This window comes from Oryctolagus cuniculus, chromosome 21, assembly GCF_964237555.1.
Source record: "Oryctolagus cuniculus chromosome 21, mOryCun1.1, whole genome shotgun sequence".
Classification (NCBI taxonomy): Eukaryota; Metazoa; Chordata; class Mammalia; order Lagomorpha; family Leporidae; genus Oryctolagus; species Oryctolagus cuniculus.
This window is the reverse complement of record NC_091452.1, coordinates 5,397,567-5,416,479: the sequence shown is the minus strand read 5'-3', so window position 1 is coordinate 5,416,479 and position 18,913 is coordinate 5,397,567. Positions and strand designations below refer to the sequence as shown.

General features: G+C 68.0%; 1 protein-coding gene and 1 long non-coding RNA gene across 38 annotated transcripts in view; one reads left to right on the top strand and one right to left on the bottom strand.

Annotated features, from left to right (window-relative positions):
• Positions 1-18,913, bottom strand: part of NCOR2 (nuclear receptor corepressor 2) — a 161,648-nt gene that overhangs the window by 35,882 nt on the left and 106,853 nt on the right. For 25 of the 37 annotated variants that reach the window (XM_070066061.1, XM_070066057.1, XM_070066059.1 and 22 more), the window contains 4 exons: positions 12,900-13,039; positions 12,194-12,366; positions 10,754-10,816; positions 2,017-2,159 (listed from right to left, as the gene is read on the bottom strand). In XM_070066061.1, the coding sequence (XP_069922162.1) occupies positions 2,017-2,159; positions 10,754-10,816; positions 12,194-12,366; positions 12,900-13,039 (519 nt within the window). The remainder of the gene's footprint in view (positions 1-2,016; positions 2,160-10,753; positions 10,817-12,193; positions 12,367-12,899; positions 13,040-18,913) is intronic. The other 12 variants (XM_070066062.1, XM_070066087.1, XM_070066067.1 and 9 more) reach the window with 3 other exon arrangements.
• On the top strand, positions 2,022-9,720 carry LOC138847428 (uncharacterized). The gene is made up of 3 exons (XR_011385250.1): positions 2,022-2,179; positions 5,549-5,720; positions 6,699-9,720. It is a non-coding gene; the product is annotated as an uncharacterized lncRNA (long non-coding RNA).

Genomic DNA, 18,913 nt, shown 5'->3' with positions numbered 1-18,913 from the left:
CCCGCGCTGGCCGAGGGGGGCGTGACTTCCTGTGCCCCAGACAGGTTGGGCCAGGGGCCAGGGTCGGAGTGGCTGCTACGGCTTCGGGGTTTGCAGCGCTGGGAGGGGGCGGGGGCAGGGTGGGAGGCAGAGGGCAAAGATCAGGCCCTAGTGAGGCTGACAGGTCCCCGTGCCTGCTCTTTCTCTGCCGCCCAGAGGCCAGGCCTGTCCTCCCTGGGGACCGCCCTGGCCTCAGGGTCTCCCTCCTGCCCTCGCCCACCCACTGCATGTTCAGAGCTGAGGGTGGGAGGCCACCTTCCTATCAGCTCCGTCTCATTGTCACTGAACCGAGGACAAACCAGTCCAGCCCGGGACACAGAAGCAGTCAGCGGCCCCCGTGGTCCGGGCCCGGGCACACCTCTGCCTCCGGACACCTGCCGTCACCGTCACCTCACTGGACACAACAGGTTCTCGAGGAAGGAGCAGAGCGGGAAGCCACGTCCCCCAGCTGCCAGCCCAGATCCTGCCCTGAACCACCCGACAGTGAGTGAACGACGGTCGATCGGTTGGTCCCCCCACCCTGGTCTCAGCAGTGGAGCCGCGGCCCTCCAGCCTTGTGTCACAGGTGGGGGAACTGAGGCACAGAGCGACCACACAGTGAGAAAGCCTCAGAGACAAGATTCAGACTTGGCCCGGTCGCCTGACCACGACCTGCCGCAGCTGCCCCCGCACCACGGTCCCAGGAGCTGCTCAGAGTGCAGCCGCCATGAGCACTCGCGGGGTGAGGGCTGTGATCGCCCCGCTTCACAGACGAGAAAACGGGCTCGGGTGGGGTGGGCACGGCCAAGGTCACACAGGCGTTGCGGTAATGGCTGGGGCCTGGCCCTGCTCTCGGCAGCTGACCACACTGTCCACCTTGCTGGGGCCTCAGGTTCTCCAATGCTGCAGTGCCCCAGGGAACCTAGAAATCCAGGCTGGGAGGCCAGCAGGAGGAGGCAGCCACTGAGCCCTGGGCTGGAGCCCTGGGGGTGGGACTGGCAGCCTGGGGAGGCAGGGAGCAGAAGGCTGGTGGGGCCGGAGCACACGACTTTCTGTGCCTTGGGCGACATTCAGAGCCAGTGCTCTGACCCCTGGCTGGTCCCGTGTGCACCGCAGACTCCTGCCCGGAGACCCTGGCCCAGGACGTGACACCTGCTTCTTCCCGCCCGGGGCCCCTCTCCGCTGTAAGGGAATTCAGCGGGTGTTCAGTGCAGGTGCCCCACACCTTCCGACAGGGCCCTGCTGGAGCTCTGGGCTGCTGGCTCCCCTGGAGGGCCTGCAGGGGCCGGGGAGGGGGTGAGGGTGGGCCGCGGCCCTCACCACGGGTGTGTGGACAGCTCCCCGTGGCTGCTGGCGCCCACAGTTCGGGAGTGGAGAGGGGCCCTCAGATTCTGCAAGGGTGCGAGTGGGGCCGAGGCTCTCCCCAGTGGCCCCTGATGGAGACAATCGGCACTGCCCACACTCAGTGCAACGGGCAGCCTGGCGGGGCGGGGCGGGGGGCGGGAGCCCTGGGGACACAGCTGTGCAGCCCGCCCTGTCCCCACGAAGCCACACGGGCGCTCGGAGCACACGCCTGTGGGCTCAAACCCCAGTTCAGCTTCTTGCAAGCCCGGCCGAGCCCCAGCGCCCCCAGCCCTCGGAGGGGAGCTGAGGAGGAGGCTGAGAGGAGAGGAGGGCGGAAGGGCCATCAGCCGCAGCTGCGGAGGAAGCCGGCCCCTCCTGGGCCTCCCCCGGCAGCCCCTGAACCGGGAGGTGCGGCGGGGGCGGGGGGCTCTCACAGGGTGCACTGCCTCTTCATTCCAAGGCGCTGACGGCCACGGATTCCTGGCTGAGTCAGGCACTGACCCACCAGGCTGCTTCCCCACCCCCGGGGAGCACGGAGGGGCCGGGGGAGGGAGGCAGAAGGCAGGGCCGCAGGCCCGTGCGGCTGGTGGCCCGTGATGGCTGAGCCCCGCCCCGCGGGCAGCCCCCGGAGGCCCGGGCCCGGCAGCCTCTCACCATCTTCAGCTTGTGCTGTTGCAGGATCTCGTCGAGGTTCTGCCTCTTCTTGTAGTTGAAGTAGAAGTTCTTACACTGCGACACGGTCTTGGAGCCCACCATGCGGGCGATGGCTGACCAGTTCCGGCCATGTTCCAGGAGACCTGCGGGGCGAGGGCAGCAGGTGAGGCAGGGCAGCGGGCCTGGAGCGGCAGCAGGGCCGCCACCCCCACCGCCTCTGGGAACATACACAGAAGGATGGCGTGGGGAGGCTCTGGGAGCCTGGGGTCTGGGCTCCCAATCCAGAGGTGCCAGGCGAGGGCGCCCCCTCTGAGGCCGCCATTAAGGATGCAGGGGGCAGGGGTCTGAGGTCCGGGATGCAGATCCCACCCAGTCCCACCTCCCATCCCGCCAGCTGGGCGGGGGAGCCGGGCGGCCGTGACCCAGCCCTGACACTCGCTCACAGCTGCAGACGAGGCCTCCGGAGACCTCCGGGCTGTTTTCCGGCCACACCGGGCCAGGGCAAGGAAGGAACGCGGCAAGCGAGGGATGGGGGGGCGGGGTCTGGGGGTGAGCTGGGGCCAGAGCCCGTGCCTCGGTCACCTCGGGGCCACACGGAACCCAGAGCCCAGCCGGCCTCGCTCGGAGGTGGGGAGTGGATCTGCCCCCAGATCACGGCCCCCTCCCACCCCACGCCTGTGGGCTCAGGCCAGAGCTGCACCCCCTGCCGCTGCCACCCACACTCTGCTTCCAAGCAAAAAGCCTGGGCTCAGCAGAAACGAGGCTCCCGCTTCCTCCCGAGGCAGTGCCAGGAAGCCAGGCCAGGTGTCAGCCCACCTGCTGGGCGAGCTTGGCAGCCTGACCTCGTGTGGCCCAGGGCCGCCCCCTGCCACGCACCCACGAGGGGCAGGCCTGACAGAGGGCTCGGATGCTGGGATGGGCGAACCAGAGCCCCAGAGCTGCGCCCCCGGCAAATCCACTGACTTCCCAGACCCGAACCCCAGGCCATTTCCCTTGAACCTGCAGCCACCCTCCTGCAAGTGGGGGGCCTGGGGGGGCCGTGTGCACGGGCACTTCCTGCTGTCACCCATCCATTCATCGCGGCGCGGCGCGGCTGGCTGGCTACGCACAGGCACCAGCAACAGAGACGTCAACAAACCACCCCCCACCGCCTCGAGGGGTCAGGCGGTAGGCAGGGGCCCAAGGCCTTTCAGAGCCTGGTTCCGTCTCACCCTCCCAGTGTGGCCCTAACCACTTTCCCACGGCTGGTGTGGGCGAAACCGAGGTAGGGGGGTCACGCCAACTCCTCCCTGCTCTGGGGACCGGCCAAAGGGGCAGGGTGGGCGTGGGGCCCCAGCCTCCTGCCCTGCCGGCCTCTGGGCCCCAGCATGGGGGTGGCACAGGACGGACAGGCCACCTGCTTGCCTGCAGTGGCCACGGGAGCCACGTGGCTCCACAGGGTTCCTCAAGGACAGGCACGGGGGGGGGGGATCAAGTGTAACTCGGCCTCCTGACCTTTCCCTCCGCCTGCGCCAGCAGCAGCTGTCACTCCCAGAACCTGGCGGACAGGGACGCGCGTTTATTTATATTTCCTCAGCCGGGGCCAAGAGCGTCCAGGCAAACACGTCGGGCCAGCGGGATCACAGGCCCGGAACCCAGGCGGCGGAGGGGGGGTTGGAGGGGGCAGATCTCCCATCTGGGCCTGCGGGGCTGGGGGGGGAGGGGGCGGGTGCTGAGAGCCCAGGCCGGCCGGACCCTGCAGAGGCTGCCATTTCCAAACTCCGTAAACAAATAAGGAGGTGGCTGCCCCCCCCCCCCATAAACTCAGCTCCCGGAAGTGGCAGAAGCAGGAGTCGGGGGCAGGGTGGGGGCAGGGAGGGGGTGTGCACTGTGAAGGCAGGCTGGGCCGAGCCGGCCGCGCTCCCCGCCTTCCGTCCCGCGGCAGTGGCTGTCCCGTTACCCCGCTGGCCCCTGGGGGCCTCCCCCAGAACTGGTCTGGGCAACCCTGGCTGCTGCTGGGAGTTGGGCGGCACTTCACGCCCCCCCACCCCTCAGGGTCTGCTGGCCAGCCCCCAAACACCCCCACAGACCTGGAGACTGCCCCTGGGCCGGCGCCAGCAGGACCCCTGGTGCTGCGAGGCACAGATAAGGTCCTGCCCTTCCTCCCAGAAGCTTCGGCCACAAATGAAACGCAGCGAAGGCGGCCCCCCCACCGGGAGTACACCCCCCCCACTGGCCCGGGACTCCGAGGCCCCCACCACCCCACTGCCCAGCCGTGATTTCCTGCCGGCCACGTTGCGGCCCCTGTCACGGCCCGTGGTCCCCCCCACCCCTCCCGGGGCCGCGCACTCACATCCTCTCATCCGCGTCTCCCCCTCGGCCAAGTTTTCCGGAAACATCCGGCTGGGAGGATGCTCCGGGGAGTGGAGCCGGGAGAAGTGGGCTGGAGGCTGGGCGGCCGCGGCTCTGCTGGGGCTCCGGCTGGCGTCTGCCGCCGGCTCAGCTCCTCACATCCTTCTCTGTCCAAGGCGAGGGAGGGAGCGCTGGAGCGCGGGCGGGCGGGAGGAGGAGGAGGAGGAGGAGGGCGGGCCGCGGCTGCCTCTGGAGGGCGGGAGGCAGCTCCGCGCGCCGCCGCGCCCGTGGTGGTGGTGGTGGCCCAGGGCTCCTCGGCAGGCGGGCGGCCCTGCCACCTCTGCCACAGCCCCCCAGCGGCTGCTGACGAGCAGGAAGCCGTCAGTCCTGTGCCTGGGGCGCCCCTGTGCCGGGCGTCTGTCAGCACACACGGCATCCAGCGTGGACGCTCAGCACCAGAGAGGGAGCCCCCTGGACCCTACGCGGGGGTAAAATCCAAACACCCAGGCTTCGGGCTCAGCGCTGTCCCTGGGCAGCCTGGCTGCGCCCCAGGGCTGGGCTCTGCTCCTGCTGCTGCCTGACCCAGCGAGCCGCGTCAGGACTGAATGTGACCTCCAGACGGGGCTCGCGGGAACGGCGGGCGGGGGAGCCTGGCAGAGACCCAGGTTCAGGAGGGGCGGGCCAACTTGGCACCGGCTTCACTCCCTCTCCCTCCATCCGTGGCGGTGGCGGCGTCAGCAGCGGTAAGAACAGATGAGGGTTCCAGAAAAACAGAGCTTCTCCACCCCCGGCAGACGGGAGCAAACAGCTTCTTCCGCTGTCACCCCTCCCCGTGCCAGTTCCACCTGCGGTCTGCCCCCCCCCCCAGCCCCGGCCGCTCCCCGAGGGGGCCTGGCTCACAGGGAGGAAGTCTCCGCTTCCAGGGGCCTCTTCTTGCCTTCACAGAGGGGAGGCCATGGGGTCCCCACAGGGCTCTCTGCTGCTCCTCCCTCTCAGACGGCCGGCTCCCCGCACAACCGCGGCCCCCAGGCAGCTCTGGAGGGAGGCAAGCTAACGGAGCTGGATCCAGGTCATGACCAAGTTCCCCGACTCTGGGGCCACTCTTTCACCCCAAGCCTTCTCTGTCCCTGTCCACGGAAGCCGTGGAGTGGCAGGTGTCCGGGAGCACCCCCCTTCTGAACGAGCCCCTCACTCTTTGCAGGTCACTGAGCGTAAAACCCTGGCCCGACAATCGCAGCTCTCAGCCAGAGTGCAGAGGCCTCGGCCAGGCCCCAGGCGCCGCCGCGCCTGCTCGCCGCAGCCCGACCGCCTTCTTCCCACACCCGTGCATGTGCCCAGGGCACCCGAGTCTGCTGCCCACCTGGCTTTCTCAGGTCTGCCTCTACCCTCCTCCAAGACGCCCCCCGGAACCCCAGCCTGTCCCCTGCCCTCTGAGGGTCTTCTGACCGCCCCCCAGCATGGACTGACTGCCCCGGAAAGCTCACTGACCACGTGCTTTCATCCGTGGTGCTGTTTGACGACGGTGCCAGGCGCCTGGCACATCTGGGTCTGGCGCCCAGTAGCATCCCACAGCCCCTTCGCCACCTCTCTGGGGCTCCTGGGAAGCTTCCCAGGGAAGGGGGCCGGGGTGGCCCTGCAGGACGCCCAGGACCCTCCCCAGAGGTGGCTGGGGGTCCCCGCTCCCCACGAGGAGCACAACGTCCCCAGCACGCCTCGCACCTGGGCCGAGACAGCGGCTTCTGCAGACGTGCCCTGCGGCCTGGATTCCCCGACCCCACTTCTGATTTCTAAGGAAGGAGTTTCGTTCTGAAGGCGCAGGGGGCAGGGACTAGGAAGTGAAATTGACGAGACAGGAAGTCCAGCCCGGAGGTCTGAGTCACAGACTGGGAGTAGACGCAAAGCAGGCAGAGCTGTCCCGCAGCTGGCCGCAGGGCAGGGGCGGGCGAGAAGGCATCCACCTGTGGCCTCGGGGGGCCAGGGGGCCTGGTCGGGGCTGCGCCACCGAGGGGGACAGCTTCCCACGAGGGCCTGGGACCAGCTGTCCTCAGAGGAAGAGTGACATGGCCGCGGGCTCAGTGCCAACCCACAGAGGGCCTGGAGGTCCCTGCTCCCTCCCAGGACACCTGCCCCAGGTCCGTCAGTGTCCTGGGAAAGCCACAGTGGCTGACTCTGGAAACCAGCCCCTACCCCAGACACGTGCGCTCCCCACTCCTGCCAGCCCCAAAGGCTCCAGCTCTTTCCATGAAGGTTTCCTGCAAGAGGGGCGCAACTCCCACCCACCCATCCCCAACCCCACGAACAGCCGTTTTCTGAGAGAGGCTCCAGCCAGCGTACTCAACATCTCTCCCCAGGACACCCAAAGGAGGCAGGAAACCTGCAGCTCTCCCGGGCCCGAGGCCATCGCCGCCTTCTTCCGGAAACCCCGAGCCCCAGTGGGCTCCGCGGGGACGCAGCTGTCGGCTGCCGTGCGGGGCCTCACATCTGCCAGGCATGAGGGCCAGCCCTCTCCCACCGGATCATCCTTCCCTGCCTGGGCCCTCACACCCACGAGCTTGGACGGCGGCAATTCCACCTGCCAATCACCCACGTGCGCAGAGGCGAGACCAAGCTCACCTGGGTGCTGACGCCTTCCGCGTGGAGCTTTCCTGAGAGCAGGGCCGAGCGGGAAAGCCCGGCCTGGGGCGGTGGGCTCCAGGCGCTGTACTTAGGTCTCCGGCCCGCATGCGCGTGCCTGAGTGCCGGCCACAGGACACCGGGAGTCACCGTCAATCACCATGTGCCTCCCTGCGTCAGGACAGGTCTGAATGCTGCCTCCTGGCGCCCCGGCGTCTCCCAGGAAGCTGACAGGGAAAGCAGGGCTTGCGCCGGCCCCAGGATCAAGCAGAAACCCTGGCTTCCTGGCCGCTGCTCCGGCCGCGGCTGCTCATGGTGCTCCCTCCCCTGCAGCCCCCCAGCTGCCCCGCCTGTGCCCCATGACCCGGCCTCCACCTGCACTGGACCCTTGTGGTAGCTGAGGCTGGTGTGCGTCCAACGTCCAGGCCAGGCGTGCAGGCTGCTCCCACACGGGGCCAGCAGGAGGCCGTGACAAGGGCCACTTTTCCAGGCCTGGTGACGCAGGCTCACAGCTCCGTCCCCAAGCCTTGGATTTCCTCCACGCAGGGCACTGAAGCAGCCACGCCTCCCACTCACTCCTCCCCCCGCCACGCCCCCAGGCTCTCTCCTCCCTGGGGAGGCAGTCGGCTCTTCCTGGTCCATTATGGTGCGCCCGGAGCTTCCCCACCCTCCTGCACAGGGGTGGGGCCAGGACGAGCTGCCAGCTGAGCCCGGAGCCTTGGGTCAAGATTCCGAGCCGGGCCAGGCTGGCCTTCCCAGGGGGGAAGCACAGGCCCTCAGCCCAGCCCTGCCCCTCCCTCCCTGCGCAGCAAGGGGACACGAGGCAGGGGAGGCACCGCATACAACTGGCCTCAGCGTCCCTCGTCCTCTACGACCACGCAGACGAGGGAAGGCACCCAGCTCCTCTTCCTCTGGGCTCCAAGTGCTTCCCACTTGAACTCACAGACGCTGCCACAGGGCCTTTGCCTGTGCCATGCCCGCTTCTGAGAGGCCCTTCCCTCCACCCCCGCCTGGGCAACAGCAGCTAGACCCCATTCCTACTCTGTAGCTCGAGCGCCAGGTGCCAATCCCAGCTCCACCTTTCACCATTAAACACCCCCGGGCCTCGGTTTTCTCATCTGAGTAAGGGAACCAGGAGGTGTTAGCATTACTCTGCGCTCTGAGCGTCAGCCCCAGGGCCCCTCCTCTGGAGACCCCTCCCAGGGCCATCACACACTTGTTTCACCCCCACCCACCTGCTCAGGGTCAGGGCCCCACAAGAGGCAGGGCTGGGACTTGAACCCGGGCTGTCCCTCATGTCTGACCGTGCCCCCAAGCGATGTCTCGGGTGGGGGGTGGTATCCCAGACTCACGTTAGGGAACCAGAGAAACAGTGCAAGGGGGTGGGCTGGGCCGGGGTCGTGGAGCTAGGGAGCCTGGGATGGCGCCAGGGCAGGCAGGACGCACAAGGCAGTCTCACACCAGACGGGGGAGGGGCCTGACAAGATGCAGCAGGGATGAGACGCGCGGGCAGAGGCCAGGAGGAGGTAGAGGGGGACAGCAGAGAGACACTGGGCGCGAGCCCCCACAGGGCCCAAGGCCCAGACCACAAAGGTCCTTGCCGTGGCAGCCTCGGGACACGGATGCAGTGGGTGTCGCTCTCTGCCCCCCATGGTGCATTTGGGGAAACCGAGGCACGCACAGGCTGGCTGACTGCCTCTCAGGTCACAGAACTGGGGAGTCCAGAAGCTGCGCTCTGGCTTCCCTCTGGGATGGGGCCTGGTAGGCCCGGCCCTCGGCACACCTGGCTGCCTACCTGCCCACAGCAGGCCAAGCACCAGGTCCTTTAAGGCGTGCCGGCTGCTCACCGGGTCCTTTCCCTGTCTCCAGGATTCCAAGGGCTGGCCGGGGGGGCTTGGAGTACTCCTCGTCTTCTCCCCCACCGGCTGAGGAGCAGGCGTCACTGGGGGCTGCAGCACCTGCCTCCCCGCCCGCGCCCTCCCTCCCGCAGCCGCCCTGTGCGTAATTGGCCAGATTGCTGGAATTCACGGCAGACGAGCGCAAATGTCACCGAGCAGGGCTTCGGCAGCACAGCCCCCAGGGGCCCTGCGACGCCGGCTCCGTGGGCAGGACCGGGATGAGCTCACCGACCTCGCCGAGGACCAACCTTGAGACGGAGGGGCACGCTCCCGGCTCAGCCGTGACTCATCCCGGCCTCCGGCTCTGCCCTTCCTGCAGGGAGGGAGGGAGGAGAGGCGGCCGCCCGCCGACTCCAGGGCAACGGGGATGGGGCTGCAGCGACAATGGAGGCCCGGGAGGCCGTGGGGCCGCTGGCTGCCCGTCCCGGCACTTGGCGCCTGGAGTCCTCAGTGGACAGAACCCTGGGCGGTGTCACAGCCAGCGGGGCCGAGCAGGGGTTAAAAATCGCACGTGAGCTCCCAGCAGCCTCGCCGACCACGGCCGACAGAAACAGCCCCACATCCACCAGCCAGTGGTCGGGACGCAGGACGCCAGCGCACTGGAACATTACTGGGTCACGGTGAACCTCGGACACGCGGCGCTGGGGAGCAGCCGGAGCCCACCGTGAGCGATCCCCAGGACAGGCGCGTCTGCGGGCCGCGAGCTCAACAGAGAGGTGCAGACGGGAGACACAGGGGCTGCTGCCTGCGGCGGCGGAAGTTCTAGAACTTTCCGGCAGTGAGGGCTACCCCCCCATGGACGGCGCGGCTCACTTTTAGAGGATTTGGGCTTAGTGTTTTCCCAAAGCGAAATAAACGAGGGAAAAGTTCACCCGGTTCCAGTGAGGGCTCTCGCGCGCCACGGTGAAGCTCTAGGAAGACAGGAAGCAGTGGCCAGCAGCACCCGGCCCCGCCAGCGGGAAACGATGCCCACTACCCGGCAGCCCCTCTGCCCCAGTCACAGGCTCAGCCGCAAGGAGGCGGGGCCCTGGCTGCCGCCTCCAGTCCACCGGGGAGAGATCGGTGCTGAGGGGCAGTGGCCGTGGGGCTGTCGGGACAGTGACAGGCAGGGCGGGGGCTTGGGGCTTCCCAGGGTGGTGACAGGCAGGGCCCTCAGCTGCCCCCAGCAGGGGTATACCCAGCCCTTGGCTTCGTCCCAACTCCAGGCCCGGGCACAGGCCCCAGCTCTCAGCAATGGGGCGGGGAACGGAGGCAGGCAAGACAGGAGTCAGGCACAGCCCCCAGCCCCAGCACTGCCTTGAGCCCTGCACTGGGTGCGGAGAGGGAGGGGCAAGCCAGCCCCTAGACGCCGCTCCGCTTGGCAAACAGGGCCCCGACATGGGCCACTGGGTCCAGGAGCCAGGACACAGCACTTCCGGCTCCACGAACTGGTCTGTGGTTTCCCGATGCTCGGCCTCCCAGGGGATACACGTGAGCCAAGAGTGGTTTCTGCTCCCTGTGACACGGTGACTCGGAGAACCAACCGCCAACAGCCCCAACAGCCTCACCAGAGACACAGTCCCAGAGCCGCCTGATGCTACAGGAGGACCAAACCCCGCCGGGCAGGGACCACAGGCAGAGGCCCCCACTGGCCCAAAGGAGCTGGGCACAGAGCCCTCCCAGAAGGCACAGCGCCCGACCTCACACATTGCGCGGCCTCACAGCACAGCCACTCGTGCCCATTTCCTAGAGGGCAAAACCGAGGCTCCAGGAAGAAACGTCCAATCCAAAAGCACCATGGCACCGCAGCCTGCCCCATCAGGTCTCGCCACTGTACCCGGGCCGAGGCCAACGTGTCGATTCTCTCAGCTCAGGACCGGCACCCAGGCCGCCCCAGGTCCCCAGCAGCCCCTCACCTTTCTTGGCCGTCTCCATCTCCTCCTCGGTCCAGCGGGAGCTCTCGTTCATCTCCATGGAAGCTGAAAAGAAAGGCGGCGGATTGGCAGGAGCCCATCCAGGAGGCGGCCCTCTGTCTTCTGGGTGGGCGGCTTTGCCCCAGAGCCAGGGTGGGAGTGGACGGGCCCTCGACACTGCCACCTCGCGGCTCTGAGCCCCGGGGGGAGGCCCCGTTTCAGATGCCCATCCCAGCTGGCACCCAGCCCCCGCCCAGCCCCATTTCACAGATGGGCACACAGAGGCAGCCAAGGGCCTCAACCATGGCAGTTGCCGCTGCACACACTTGGCTGGGAAGGGGAGGGCCTGGAGCTTCAGCTGGGTTGGTCACCCCCAGTCACTCCATTGCCCAGTGCCTGGCAGGGTCCCACCTGTGAGCCACACCAGAAACGCCTGCGGGTGGGGGCAGCCCCCGGGCAGGTGCAGGATGGGACTTCCAGCTGACACAGAGGGGACCTGGCCGGCCTGGGAAGCACCCCTTCTGAGCGCCCTCTGAGAAGGCCTGGCGTGGATCCCTACTCCTTCCCCTCGGGCTGCGAAGCTGGGACCAGCAGCTCAGGCCCCGGAGGGGAGCCAAGCCCACCTCCTTCCCACAGGACCCCCAGAGAGAGGCTGTGCGTGTCTGAGCGGGCTGGGAGGGCGCGCTGGGGTCTCTTCCACCCTGCAGCCCAGCCCAGCAGCAGCCCCGGGCCTCCAGGACACACCACCAAGTGGCAGACCCCACGGGGCCGGGTTCAAATCCTGGCTGCCCCAGAGACTTTCAGGAGGCCACGCCCTTTCTCCAACCCTCCAGGAGTCTATCCACGAACTGCATCCAGACCACGTCCCACGGGAAGAGGAGATGGGGGACCGGCACAGTGAGAATGGAAAACCCATCCATGTCCACTGTGGGACGCAGCCTTGGGAGCAGGGCCCGGCCTGGGCACCAGCGGCCCCGGGGGGCTCCTAGGGTGGCTGCAAGGCTGACCCCAAACGGCTCAGAGCACAGGCGCCGTGGCTGCCCCAGGCTGCTGGCTCGGCGCCCTCTTCCCTCCGGGCGGAGGGCAGCGGGCTCAGGGCACCTGGAGGTGAAAGAGCCGCTGAGGCCCAGAGCTCAAGGTGCGACCCAGACGCCCAGCAGGGCTGCGGGCACCACGTGGACAGACCCTGGGAGCCACGCCCTCCCTCGTGGCACAAAGCCAGAGCTGGCAGTGGCCTGGACCTGTGGCTGACACCTCCCTGCTTGCCCAGCGCAGCCCCAGGCCCTCCCTGTGCCTCTGACCCCACGGTTGCTGTAACCTCTATGACGCCCCCTCATGGAGAGGCTGAGGGAGTCACCGCGGGGGCCAAGGCTAGTGCAACCGGCTCCAGTTCCACAGGATGCCCGCACGGCCACCGCCCCTGGCCCGGCTCGCCCGGCTCACCCAGCTCGGCGCTCTGCTGCGGCGTGGCGGCCTCCTCGCTGTGCGCCTCGCTGGCCATGGAGCGCGTGATGCGGCCCTTGCGCCGCCCCTGGCTGTTGGCCGTCTTGCGGCCGCGGGAGGCCACGGCCTCCTTCTCATCGTTGTCTTCCCCCGAGGTGTCGTCCGTTTTCTCCCTGCGGCCAAACGGGGAGTCAGAGACAGGGTCAGCGGGCTTGTCCGCCCCGGGGCTGGCCCAGGGGCCCGGGGGTCTCCCTCGGTGCGCCCACTTTACACAGCACGACCAGGGCGGCTGTGCCCGCTGGGTCCCTGCAGGCCGGCCGAGGGGCAGGGTGTATGGGAGCGGGACGCGGAGCTGGGCTCTCAGAAGCTGCCTCCTCCCCGCTCCCCGTGCGTCTCCCTGAAAGGCCCGGGCTGGAGGCGAGAGGTGGCCAGACTTTCCGAGGTGCATTCCTGGGCCCCTCACGGGTACCTGGCGCCAAGCGAGCGGCGCTGCCCCTGGCTGCATGGGGCCTGTCACAGCCACAGGTGCCCGCAGCCCTCGCTCCTGCAGTGAGAGCAGCCAGGGCCCGCATCCCAGCTCGGGGAGGAGCTCAGATGCGAGCTCAGCCTCGCAGGGCCCCAGGGGCAGCTGGGAAGGAGCAGAGCAGCAGGAGGGGCTGCCTGGAAGCACGGGAGGACCCGGCCGCTCTGCTCCCGGCCGGCTTACTTGGCGAGCTCTTCCCGGTCATGCTCCACGTCTGGCTTCTCCTCCTCCTTCTCCGCCTCCTTCTCCTTCTCCTCCTTCTCCTCCTGGCTGTTGCGGGGCATCTGCTGCTGCTGTTGCTGCTGCTGCTGCTGCTGCTGCTGTCAGGCCCCGGAGAGCGGCGAAGGGGGAGAGGAAACCCAGGCGTCAGCCAGAGAATCTCTGCACCTGGGCTCGGCGTGCAGTGGGGAGGAGCTGCCGGAGGCGGCAGGCGGCTGGGGACCCGGCCAGCCGGTGGGGCGGGTGGAGAGGCCACGGCTGAGTTCTGGGGCCCGGGGGGCGTGGAGGAAACGCTGGGCAGTCTCAGACACCCCAGGTTCCATCCCTTGTGTGCGGGGCTCAACCTGTCTGCGCAGATTTCTTCCCTGTAAACCGGGAATTCCGTGCGCTCACGCCTCAGCCAGGTGCTGGAGGCTCCACGGAACACTTAGAATGGGGCGGCCGGCCTGGACCCTTCAGTGGGGCAGGCGCTGGGGACACAGCCCTGCCCCTGACAGAGCTCAGGCCCCACCCCGGGCCCCAGGGCTGTCTGCAGGAGGTCACTGCGCCTGGCCTTGGTCCCCCACTCAGGACGCTCCCTGGGCAGAGTGGAACGGGCCAATTTCACAGCAAGGATCACAGAGGCTCGGGGCAAACCAGCCTCTGCCCCGGGCCCAGCTCCTCCCTCTTCTTCCCCAGCCGCCTCCTGACTTCCTTTGGGTCCCGTCTGATTTCTGTGAAGGCACACATTGGGTCCTCCCTGCAGAAGTGCCAAACCATCCCCTGAGCCACAGGAAATAAAAACAACGCTGCCAACCAGAAAGAAACCCGGGCAGCGGGAACAGGGGCCAGGGCAGAGAGAGGAGAGTAAACGCGCAAGCGAGAGAGAAAACACGTGTCCCCCTCCCCCCCCCCCCCCACACACGAAGCCCTCGGACCCCGTCTCCTGTGGGGTGGAGCCGGGCACGGGGTCTGTGGGTGCTGAGATGCTGCCTGGCCTGGGCCTGCCGGGGACACTCCCAACCTCCTGCTAATGCAGACTCCTCACCCATAGCCTCGACCCAGACTGACCCCTGACCCCTGGCCTCAGAGCCCCAAGCACTCAGGCTTGACCCGGAAACAGCTGGAGCTGGCATCACTCCCGGCCCCTTGTCCATACCCAACAGGCCGGCCTCCACAGCGCTGGCCCAGCAAGTGGAGCTGGGGTGGGAGGGTGTCCTCCCCACACGTGCCGAGGGGGCGGGTCACTGGGGCAGGAGGGTGTGGCCACCTCCCGTCAGTTGGCCCTGGCCATAGGATGTCTGGGCTTCCCCATGGCAGGGGGCTGGCGTCCCCAAGGCTGTGCCCAGCTCTCCCCACGGGGCGACAGCTGTTGCCACAGCCTCCCTCTCTGCCCCTCCAAGCAGGAGCAGTGGCTACTCTCATAGCAAATCTGTCCACTGGCCCCAAGGTCTGGGATGCTGGGGCCCCACGACCTCTCACGACTCGCCCATGGCCCACAGCGCAGACTAATGTCACACAGCACGACCAGAGGCAGCCGTAGAGTCTGGGAGGCCGCGGGCAGCCAGGGCTTGTGCGATGCTGGCTGAGGGGCAGCCCTGTCTGTCCTGCCTGCCCATCACGCCTCCCCTGAAGCGCACCTGTCAGTGTCCCCACTGCACTCGCCACCAGCACCACCGCGCTCCCCAGCGGCCCTGCTCGCGTGCTGCCCGGGCCCCCGTGGCCTCCTCCACCCGCCGACTACACAGAAGCAGAAACGGGCAGACAGTGCGGCCGACGAAGCCGGCAAACAGCGGGGCCGGGACTCAAGCCCAGGGCCCGCAGCCTGGGCCAGCACCTGTGCAGGCTGGAAGTGCCCTCGGCAGCAGAGCCAGGGCGTGACTCTCTATCTGTCCATCCAACAGCGCGAGGGGCCAGGCCCCATTGCTACCTCCTCCCTGGAGACCCCCACCTCCCACCCTCTGCAGGGTGTGCACAGTGGATGCAGTGACCGGCACTAACCGGAGCCAGGGCCCGTTCCCCGCTTCTGCCGGCCTGAACTCCGTCTCCCGCAGGGCCGGCGCCGACGTGCCCTAAGCGGGGTCACTTGCAGGAGGACAAGGCGGGGAGAACAGCGTAGCCAAGACAACGGACATGCGTGGCCTGGGACCTCTGACCAGGGGTTGGTGGGCTTCTTCCCCAAGGGGTCCTGGTAAAATGCAGCTCTCCCGTCCGTGGCCTGGGGCAGGCGCTGCAGGTCGAGGCAGCTCCCTGGGCTCCCCGGTGCCCAGACCACAGGGACACCCGTGTCAGCCCACGCAGGGCCCTTGCCGCTGGCTGCAGATGCCACCCCTACCAGAGGGGCCTGGGAGGAGAGGAGTGGGGGAGAACTGGACGGCGCGGCGGGGTGCCTGCAACGCAGACGCGGCCTCGGTCAGGGCCGCCGGCGAGCTCAGTGCCACCGTGCAGTCGAGAGCATCCGGCCCCTGATCAGGGAGCTGCCAGGATCCGGGGCTGGCCGGAGCCATGGTTCAAGTGCTCGGGGATCCCTGCTTCCGGAAAACAATACTAACGGCACCAGCACACTCACTGCACACAACAGGTGCTGGAGAGGCCGTCTTCCCGGCCACGCCTGCCAGCTTCCTGAGCCGCCCTGCTCCTCCAGCTGAGGACACGAAGACACAGAGGGGAAGCGCCTCCCCTGAGGTCACAGCAGCTCCCAGCAGGGACCTGCAGACAGGTGCGCCAGGCCTCCTGCTCGGGGCTGGGGGTCGTACCCCTCCCCGTACCCATCCACTCTCTCCCTGACGAGCAGGTGCTCAGCCCCCAGCAGGGGCCCTGAGCCACAGGAAGACGAGGTCCCCAGGGCATGAGGCCTGCCCCGGGGCCACAGTGAGATGCCAGGGACGGCATGAGTTTGTGGCAATGCAATCACCCTTGCCCACAAGGGCTCTGGCAGACAGGCCTCCAGGCTGCCTCCCTGGGCTGTGGTCGTGCAGGCCGAGAGATGGCATTGGTGCGGGGGTGGGGGAGGGCAGGTGGGCCAACGCCCAGTGGTGTGGAAATGCCGGCTACACCCACGAACACCAGCATGGGCCGAGGGGTGGGCAGGGAGTCCAGTGAGGAGGCGGTGCCTGCCAGCCACCAGGGAGTGGACAGCATCAAGTCCCTGAAGGTAAGTTCTGAAAAATGGGTGGGGGTGGGGCCGGCACTGTGGCGCAGCAGGTGAAGCCGCCGCCCACAGCACCAGCGTCCCACAGGGGCGCCAGCTGGAGTCCTGCCTGCTCCCCTTCCAATGCAGCCCCCTGCTAATGCAGGATAACCCAAGTGCTGGGGGCCCTGCACCCACGTGGGAGAGCCACATGAAACTCCTGCCTGCTGACTTTGGTCTGGCCCAGCCCAGGCCACTGTGGCCATCTGGAACCAGAAGATGCAAGATCTCCCTGTCTCTGTCTCTCTGTAATGCTGCCTTTCAAATAAACGAATATTTTTAAAAAACAACAAGGGACGGGGGTCTTTCCAGGGCCCAGCCTCACTGCCTGCACCACCTCTCGCTCTTTCCTTCATTCAACGCACGCTTCACTGAGCGCTGCCACGGCTGGGGGCCCTCCTGGCAGCAGGGGGAGGGCACCCAGGAGCCTGAGGCTGATGTGGGGAGCAGGGTGAGGTCGGGGCTGGGGTCAGAATGAGGTTTCCTCGCCCACCAACACCTGCCCCTGGGGGGGGACGTGGGAAGGGCGGCCGTCGTGAGAAACACGGAGCAGCACCTTGGAAGCTGGCCACGAGTGCAAACTGGGGGGGGGGGGGGGGGCTCAATGTGGAACTCAGGACCAAGCAGAGGTGCAGGCCCTCCAGGTGCCTCCTCCCACGGCCAGCACCCGCGGTCTTGAGGCCCCCTCCACCCGGAGCCTCGGCAGGGCGGGCGGAGCCTGGACGAGCACACCACGGACATCCCTTCCCACTGCAGCCGGGGCTTCCTGCCGCCACTTGCACTCGGGTGTGTGTTCACACCGCAGCCGCTGGCGCCGGCAGCACACTGGGGAACACCCCACTCGCAACACACGGCGCAGACCCCGTCCTGCGCCTGGAACACAATCCGTGTGAGGGAGCCCCTGCCTGCCTCGTCTGCGCTGCCCGGTTCCCTGGACGATGCCACCTTTGCTCCTGGCCCAGGGCTTCCAGGCTTGCTGTGGCCCAGCCTGCGTGCCCCTGCCCCAGCTCCGCCTCGCTGGCTCCTTCTCAGGGCTCAGCTCTGAGCCCCAGTGGCACCTCATGGAAGCCCTCTGTCGGCTCTCCAACACCACCCCGGAGACCGCCCCTCCTGACTCTAGCCCACCTGCATGTGGTCTGTGTCCCCACGGGAGGGCCAGCTGCACGCTCACTGGAGAATCAGCCCAGTGACATCAGCGTGCAGGCACAGTGTGACAAAACACTCTCAAACCTGGCCCAAGGACACGACCCTGCTGTGGGCCAGCACCCACGGCTGGGATGTCCCAACTCCACGCCAACCTGCAGGCAACCCACCCCCGCCCTCCCCTACCCTCCCGCGCCTCGGAGGCGGGCCTCCGTGGAGGGCGCTGGGGGCCCCACAAAGGCCCCCGTTCCCTTCTCTTCTAAACCAGCAGCCTGGCTTGCTCCACCCCGGGGGCCCCCCATCTCTGGCACCCCCACCAGGCCTCCAGCCCCAAGAACCAAGAACACCATCCCCAAAATGTATTGATGGGCTGTGGGCCTGGGGGACCTCTGCTCCCCTTTTCTCCAACCCCATGCACCCCCACAGGGGACAGCCAGCTGCTTCTGGAGGACGTGGGCCACCTGGGCAAGCCGGCAGGAGCCCAGGCCGGGGGCCCAGCCCTGCCCCGAGACACAAGCATGTGCCCGGCGGACACGCAAATCTCGCCCAGCTGTCAGGGGCTTCGTGGGCCGAGCAGGTCGGCCAGGCCCTAGAAGCAGCGCCAACCACACACAGCCCCCCCACTGAGCTTGGCTGCCACCCGCAAACCAGTCCTCCCGGTCACACTGCTTCCCGAGCAAGCCAGCAGGGTGCCCTGGCAACGGGAACAAGGTCACCCGTCCCTCGGCAGGGAGCTGGGAGAACCGGAGAGGTGGAAGCGGCAGGGCGGGGAGAGGGTGACAGACACGGAGAACGGACAGGGGACGGGGGGGGGCAGGAGACAGACGGGGGGTGAGGAGGAAAAGCGGGACACGGAGCGAGACGAGGAGAGGAAGGCAGAGACAGCACCAAGAGACAGCACCGGGGAGAGACCGAGCCAGAGGGAGGCGGCAGGCTGGGCTGGCAGCCTGGGCAGAGCAGAGCCCTGGCAGAGAGAGGGACGGGGGCCCAGACACGGCCACGAGCTCTGAGCGCGGGCCTGTGGGCAGGCAGGAGCGGGACAGCGGGGTCTCCACCCGGGGGAGGGGCAGCCTGGACAGTGGGGGAGGACAGCCTTGCCCGTCTCCTGTCGCGTCTCTGGGAAGGGACAGCGGCCCTGCTCCGTCCTCAACCTCCTGGTGGCCCTGGGGGCTGCATGAGGCGCGCTCAGCTCCAGGGACACACCCCCTTGGCCACTGGGCACCTTCATCACTGCCCCTCGACCATGGCCACGTCCCGCCCCTCTCGGCTCCCTGGCGGTGTGCACGGTTAAGCTGCTCACTGCCCTCGCATTCCTGGCCCCGGTGTTGTAATCCAGCAGGAAAACATGGTCCTTCAGTTGCTGAATCACGAGCTGCAAGCCACTGGGCTGTCACCGGCAACCAGCCCGCACCCTGCGCCTGTGATTCACCCCAGGTAGCCGGCGCAGGGGCCGGGAGGTGCTCGGGCTGCAGCCCAGCCTGGAAGCACACCGGTGTGAGGTGCTGGCACCCCAAACGTCCCCGCCTGCGTGACCCACGGCTGGAATACACAGAAGCTTCTAGAAGGCATTAAGTCATCACCCAGGGGACTGCCCCTGCAGGTGACCAGGGCATGTCCCTTCCTCCCTGTGGGCCCTAGGGCCAGGCACCTGCAAGACAGGTGCTGG